This window comes from Lottia gigantea (assembly GCF_000327385.1).
Source record: "Lottia gigantea unplaced genomic scaffold LOTGIsca_17, whole genome shotgun sequence".
Lineage (NCBI taxonomy): Eukaryota > Metazoa > Mollusca > Gastropoda > Lottiidae > Lottia > Lottia gigantea.
The window spans coordinates 1609728-1617912 of NW_008708133.1; the positions used below are offsets into that span (position 1 = coordinate 1609728).

The following is an 8185-nucleotide window of genomic DNA, read 5'->3' on the forward strand; positions in this document are numbered from 1 at the left end:
TTCGCAGTTTAATATCTGTGACAGTTCCATTGCTATCTCTAGGTTGGCTCTGGAGTTCTTGATTGAGATGAATAGCAACAGATCTGAAAAACATCTGCCATCTGGGTTAGTTTGAATTGATTTCATAGAAGGTAGAAATTTGGCACCATTGGACTTGAAATCGGGGCTGTCTTGTGGCACATTTGAAGGTGAAGTTGTTGCTGATGGTAAATCATCTACTTCAACTTCAACTATTCTTGTTCATGTTCAGGTTCAATGTTACCCGATTTCTCCAGTAGATGTATGTTTCCTCCATCATTCACGACATTATCATCCGATTCCGTATAGACAAATCTCTCCGCGGCAGCAAAGTCTCCGTTACTCCACACATTTGGATTGAATGTCCAAATTCCACAGCATTTGAATCCATTTATAGCAGTAGACAAAGATGCAGCCCAGATATATGCTTTATCAATTATGCGACAAACAGCGTACACAGATACTGAGGTTTTTTTTTTAGTTCGAAGCCAATGATCCATTTCCTGGTTGTAGTAGGTCATAAGTGGCTTATAAAACACCCTATCCAAAGGTTGAAGTCTGTGAGTAGTACGAGGTGGTAATGATAAAATTATAACGCTTTGTTTTCTAGCATATTCTATGGCTTCGATTTTTTTAGTGTGGATGGAGTGTCTATCCAAAATCAGAAGGCAAGGTCTTTCTTTGGAACATCTTTTGAAAGACACAAAATGATACAGCCATTTAACGAAAAACTCTTTGGTCATATACCCAGTTTCGTTATTTGTAACCAAACTCCCCATTGGTGCACCAGACTTAAGAATTTCGATCATCCTTTTCCTTTTGAAAATGAACATGGTTGGATAAACGTCCCATTTGCCCCCATGCAACAGACTACGGTCGTTGTCAAACCGCGTTCGCCGCTTGTTAATGACCCAACCTGGTTTTTGCTTCTTTTTTTTGAGCAATTACCTTACCCGGCTTTTATACAGTTTGAGTACCCGATTCATCCATATTCATAATGTCATCCGCAGTAAGTTCATGTTTATCAATCAAATCTTGCAGTTTTAGATACAATTCCATAACGTTTTCTTTGTTAAAGCATCTAGCTCTGGCTATGGATGTTGCCTCAGCTTGTCGTAAGCTTAACTACGCATGCCTCTTCATAAAATCCTTGTACCAATGGATACTTGCCGATTTCTTGTAGGCCATTCCCATCAGGTCCTTTCTCGTCATACCTATCAGCATACTTTCTAAGGACATGACATGCTCTACAAACATACCTTCCAATTCTTCAGGTAATGTGGTTGGTCTGCCGAAAACTTTTACAGGCCCATTTGCGTATTTGTTGGTGGAATCCAAGTGCCGCTTAAGAGTTGCCTTCGGTACTCCATAATGTTTGACAGTGGCGTTCAAACCAGCGTAAAGATGTTATTGCCCGATATAAATCTTCTTCTGACCATAGTTCGTATGCCGATCTTGAGTGATGTTTTGGTATTTCTCTGAAAAAAATAAGAAGTTGAATGATAGATACGGCGGTTAGATATAAATATGTTAGCATGTACTGATATTGGACCACAAATCCCCATATTGACCACTGATCCAATTTATGAAATCTTGAGTGGTCCAAATTCGGGCAATCGAGGTTTTACATTCATGGAGTTATTTCTCTTGAACGCGCGAAATTTGCCTTAAATCGACACACTTACATACGAGAAGAAAACCACCCGAACAACATATGTATGGATAATATGTGGATTGCTAAACAGACATATAAACATCACACCAACAAAGGAGCTAAAAAATTATAAAAAAAAGAGAGTAAAAATTGGTTCAACTCACTGTTGTAACCTTGCGGGAACTGAACTAGGTCAGAGCAAACGTCATGCATCACGTGACCGTGTCGCACCAATTATGTTCGGAGATAAAGGGCTGGTCCAATTAAAGATAGGTCCAATATAGGTATAATTCCCCTAATATAATCTTAAAATAACGAGACTTGAACGTGATAACGACGACCGTTTAGTTTAGAAGTCAAATACTAATAAAAAACATTTATACATATATACGATAACATAAGCTAGCGATTTAGAAATAATTCTGCTTATGAAAGAAAGAAAATGAACAAAATGAAAAATATAAAATCCCCTTTGTTTCATAGTTTATAGCCATTGTTGTGTTAGATAAATATATCTAGGGCTGATCGTTAAGCGTGCACATTGCATTTAAGGACAATATTAGCATGAACATTGTAAAGGTTTACAAAATTTATATGGTCGACCAGTCACCCTGCCATTCGTCTGTGTTTAATTTAATAAGCTAAGTCTAAAACTTCTGGTGGTACTGAGAGGAAGGGTTGATGAAAAACAAACATTGAGCACCTATTTGTTGGCGTAAAACCCAATTCAAACAGTACTCAAGATAAATTATGACAGACAAGGATTAGTTATCGACTTTAACCAATTATCATCTCATTAGACTTCCGTGCATTTTATTGGCAATTATTGATGAGTTAAATTACTTCAAGGATTAGTAAGAAAAGACAATAACAGACAGACCATTAGCCAAGGAAGGAAACTTGATAAAAGGTACGCAAATGTAGGACTGATAATAGAAATTATCTTTATATAACAATTTATATTTGATATGAACTTGCACTAACGTGGACTTTAATAAGCTCACCAAAAAGGCTATGGGCCTACACACCCTCACACACCTCACTTAAACAAATATCTATAAGGTTCATCTTCAATATGCTATAAGTATTTTAGGAGCAGCCCACCCTGAAATTCAAATTCGCTTCTAGTTTCATATTATACACCGATAGAATTCTGGTTTCCGACCATGACTTTTGTTTACCTGATTGGGCTATGAAGATGGCAGATAATAACAACAACTTGTCAAAACTATTCACAACTGAGATATCATCAATATAACATACCAAGTTTCATCATGATCTGTAGCTTCTATCGTGTCTTTTGGCTCTACATTTGTTTTAATTTAAGAGCTATAGATAAAAATAACTTACACACTAACCTGAAGCTGTCAATTTGTTTACATCTTACTTGGTAAATGGCATCACAAAAAAAGTTCATCTATATATTGCTATAAATGGGTCATACGAACGGACATAGGCACATATCTATGTGGGCATGTAAAAATATGAGGGAAATATTTTGGTGTACTCCTAAAACCAGCTAATTCAATCGACTGCCTTCTGTTTGAATAGCAATATGTATACAGTTGATAGGTTCTAAAACGTCTTATAATGTCTGGAAAACTGCGAAGTGTGGGCTTCTAAAATAATACAGAATATTCGAGATCGTCACACTCGTCAACCAATACTCCGAAACTATTTGTGGGAGCCGTACAGAAACCCCAAAAATTTGAAAGTGCTGGGGTGGGGGAAATTCAATGCCGCGCCAGCCTCTTTTCTGTGGGGGCCTCCCCGCCGTAGAAATGCCACTGCATAAAACTTGTATAAAGTATTTCGTTTTCCAAACCGCATTCGGAAGTAGGCTCATCTGGACGTGGTCAATTATCTTTATTTCTTCAAATCAGTCTACTTTCTTAACTAAAAAGTTAAATATATAGCTTGTTTTATAGGTTTTCAATAACTATAATTAAATCACTATGGTTTGATATTTAATAACTACTCATGATCATCATAATTTCATTCTTGTTTGTTTTTAAAGAATATTCTTAGATTGTCCTTGGGTTGATCATAATTAGGGTACCTTAAACGTGTGCTTATGTAATATGAAATTTATGAAATGAGTTGCCAGCTTTAATTTTCGCCAAGCTCTAAAAAATATTAAATCTGGCAAATCAATTTATTAATTTAATATTACATGAGCACTTAACATTGCAGTCAAATTTGAAATAATGTTTTAAGTTTTTACTGATTTTGATCGTTAAAGTTAAAACAGACAAAATCTACAGGAAAATGGAAATGCTGATTTTATGCCCATTTTCACCTTCTCACTGAAGCAATCTGTCTACATTGTTTCAAATTATGTGTATTTTACTGCGCACAAGGGTCAATGGCATCATTTAAGCTGTAGGAACTGAAATAAGCACGAGTTTTCCTCTTCCAGCACCCCACCCTATAGGAGAAACAAGTATAGGCTAAGTATCAAGAACACATGGATTCACAGCGGAAAATACTGCTAGGTATCAAGAATCTGGAAAGATTCCACCAAACCTAAAAAGACAGAACTCCGTCTAGATAAAAGTTTTATTTCCTTTGAAAAGTATGATACTACAGATATGGACTTGGATTTCCTGATAGAAATTTTGTTGTCTTCTATGACGTCCAACTTATGAACTGTTCTGAAGACTTTTTATGTATAACCTTTATATTATTTACATATTCGAATTTCCCCCCTCCCTGGTAGAAACGTCACTGTGCATGACTAGTAATATAATATCAAATGTGCTTTAGTTTCCTGGTATCGAACTTTAATCAAATTGCTCCTTTAATAAGAAATATATCTTGTACACGAATGTTTCCTCCCACTGGAAGTAGATGTCACTCCAAACGTCCATTTCCAACAAGCTTCAATTTCTTTATCGATTATAATATATCATATAAATTTATTTACAAAAATATTTTCTGTCACTCCACCTTTCAAAATGTTTTCATTAGCAAGACATATTCTCAGCTATACCATTTTGATATGCACAATTTACAATGATGTAGTAACCACGCAACTGCTGTTTCACAAGTACAAAATTTTGTATTCAAGAAAAGTTGATAATGCTAAAACAACAGTGTCATATGAAGGAGTTCGAGATAGTGGTGCCAATACAGTCAGAATTCGAAACATAGAAGTTGAAATGCCTTTCAAACAGGAAACTAGCAGTTTTGCCGAAATCTCTGAAGGTGGATATGGCGAAGATGAAATAATACAAAGACCAAAGCGTGACACGAAAAAAACGAATACAACAGAACGTGTTATTTCGGCTGTAGATAGTAACAGTCTGAAATTTGTTGATGGTGATGAACAAGATATTAACCAAACTATCGTGAACTCTAATATTTCTCTTCGTATCAACTCAACTGATCCAGAAACATACACACCAGCAGCTAAATCAGGAATGGTATCTGTAATTAATACAGGACTAATCTCAAAAACAACTTACGACAAATTGGAGAGAACGGTGAGATACATGACCTATGTAACACAAATAATTGCAGTTGTTTTAGTCTGTTTTAACATTATTGTGTTTTCAAGACACACCATGAGGAGTCCCACTAGTTCATACCTCATTGCTGTTAACATATCTCAGATATTCACTATCGTAAGTGGCTCCTTTTTAACTATTGCAGGATTTATATTTGGGGACAAAGCTTTTTTCAGTTATAACTATTTATTTATTGGTCTCTATATTTCCAATTATTTTACTGTGGCAACTCGAAGATGTACGTTTGTTCTCACATGCTTAGTTGCGGCCGAAAGATTTCTAGCTGTCGCCTTTCCACTGAAATCTAAACACTTTAAATTGGTAAGAAAACCTATATTGTTTATTGTAACAATCGCTGTACTGTCGTTTATCTTTCATATATTTAGCGTGTTAAAGTATGACATAATCCCATTTCAAGTCGGCATCAGTAATGAAACATTTTGGAAATTTCAGTTTACGAAAAGATTTCTAGAAAATAAAGCAAACATGGAATCTTGGAGTATTGCCAGTAAAATAATTTTTGTTTATATTCAATTAATTGGATGTTTAATTTTAAATATTGGAATTGTTATTGCTCTTAAACGTCATAGAATGAATAGACTTAGATTGAATTCATCAGAGGATGTTTCTAAAGTAGCTCAAGAAAAACAAACAACCGTCACAATACTGGTATCAACTTTTGTTTTTGTTTTGTTGGCTTTACCAGTGAATACAAGTTCTGTTGTAGCCAATCTAAATCGTATTAATTATGGTATTAATACTAAGAATCACTATTTATTTTATTTTCTAATGCATATTGGTGGATGGTTCGAATTACTCAGCGACTGCACTAATTTTATGTTTTACATTGCCTTGAGTTCTCGATTCAGGAAGACGTTTGCTCAGGTAATTTGTCGATGTTTCAGCACACCGTTAGAACGAACAGAATCTATCGACTATAATTCTACACGAACGTGTCAATACGGTCTATCAGTAGTGAGTCAAAGTTCACACTGACACTATGGGAATAGTGTCATATCAGATAAGTAGAAAGTAGTCCTATATGGTTGGTAAAAATTATTCCCCTGTTCATTGATTAAATTTTTAGAAGAATATGTTCTGAAGTTAGTACAAAGCTTTTCATATTTCCACCGATTTACTGATCTTGTTTCCGGCTGTTTAAGGATTTCAAAATCGCTAAAGGGACAGATGCGCCATTTTTGGGTTGATTTGGGTCTTGAACATAAATATGTAAATAGTCTCAAAATTATCTCAAACTAAACATTTCACTTTTTTTCTTTATATGTCTTTACCAAATATGACAGGGTCTCAAGAAATGATTAGTAGTCATTTTAACAATTCGACGCGGATAATTCTTGACACATATGCATTTGAAGGCTAAATATGAACACTATTACTGGTAATAAATTCTCGTTTCTAAGACTAGATTAAAAATTGGTCAAACGTATGTTCCTTTAAGGCAGAGGTTTTCAATCTATGTATTTCTATTCAGACTCCTTGAAAGATTCTTTTACCCCCGTCCCCGTATGAATCCTTACTATTTCCTTATTTTCTCTTAGTTGTTCCCTGAAATTGTTTCCATGTCGGAGAATATAGCCTGGTTGAATAGAACCACTTGAAGTATAATTGGACGATAAATTTTATGCTAGACTACACAGTAACCCTCCAAAATTTCAAAATTACGTTCTGAGAGTAATTACCCCGTTTGAAAACCCATGGCTCAAGTAATATCTAGTATAATGACTGTAAGTGTCTTTCTTGAAGAATCAGGTATTTTGTTCTCGAATCCATCTCAGTTACTTGTCTTGCAATATAATGTTTCTTTCTTTCACGTACAAGTATTGTTTATTTACTGATTTATTTAGTTGTTATTATTTGTGATGTACTGTTATTGTTGTTGAATAAAATGTATTAAGTAATAAGTTCAGATCCTTTAGTCCCTCTAGTCTTCAGGCAATTGGCACCTGTGAATGCCGTCATTATGGAAAAAAAACTTGACTAAGTTGATACCACCTGAAAATTGTCATTCTTTTAAAATTAATTTAACATTATTAAGTTAATCATCGCTTTGAAATGAAAAGTCCTTTTGCTTCGGAACTTCTATGAGTTTTTCATGTACATGTATTCTCATTTCACCTTGAAGTGATTGTAAAGAGGTTTTCTGACAGTCATAGTATCAATTTGCACCACTCCTATTTTCAATCAGACGTCTGTTGTTACTGCAATTCCACTCAAACTAAGTGTTTGCTGACGTCACTAATCGCAAAATATAAGCTTTATCACATAAGGCTCTTCACGATTAGTGAGGTTATCAAACACTTAGTTTTAGTGGAATTGTAGGAACCACAGAAATCTGAAATGCTGCAAATTGATGCTATTTTTTTTTTTTTTTTTTTATCTTGTAAATATTTATCCACTATAAATAATACAGTACAATACATATTATAATACAAAAAGGTCTCCATATTGGAGATAAAACAGTAAAGACTAAATAAAAATTTAAATAATGTTACTGTAAGGCTTCAGATTGTGAACACTAGCTATGACATTTTCGTATGAAGTTTACCTTAGAATAAAAAATTAAGAATTTGGAAAAATGTAAAGATCCATAGGGATATTTGTATAAAAATAGTAGTAATAACTAGGGCGTCGTCTGCTAGTGTTGACTCAACATATAAAGGAATGTATACTACTGTTTTAGGCTACAGAGATTAGTCCATACTGATGAGTTATGATGGGTATTATAAAAGCATTTAAAATATATATATATAAGGTATATTTACATTAAAAAAGAAAGATTATGAAAATTCAATATCGATTGAATTATCAAGTGTGATATTTATAAAACATGAGGGTAAAATAAACTTTTGAATGAAAACATGCCTAGGATAAAACTGTTTTAAATAAATTAATGCGTTAGCTAAAATACCTTTATATAAAATGACAAGAACTATATGACAAAATTAATGCTAATAGTGTCCTCGATACACATTAAAATTTAGAA

General features: G+C 34.1%; 2 protein-coding genes across 2 annotated transcripts; one reads left to right on the plus strand and one right to left on the minus strand.

Moving 5' to 3' along the window:
- Positions 1-230: 230 nt before the first annotated feature.
- LOTGIDRAFT_158518 (hypothetical protein) lies at positions 231-797 on the minus strand (the record flags this gene model as incomplete). Its single annotated transcript, XM_009051672.1, has 1 exon — positions 231-797. One exon carries the CDS (start codon positions 795-797, stop codon positions 231-233), a length of 567 nt encoding a protein of 188 aa, XP_009049920.1.
- A 3832-nt stretch (positions 798-4629) lies between these two features.
- Positions 4630-6177, plus strand: LOTGIDRAFT_158519 (hypothetical protein; the record flags this gene model as incomplete). The annotated part of the gene is made up of 1 exon (XM_009051673.1): positions 4630-6177. The coding sequence occupies one exon, from the start codon at positions 4630-4632 to the stop codon at positions 6175-6177; it is 1548 nt and encodes a 515-aa protein (XP_009049921.1).
- Positions 6178-8185: the final 2008 nt, after the last annotated feature.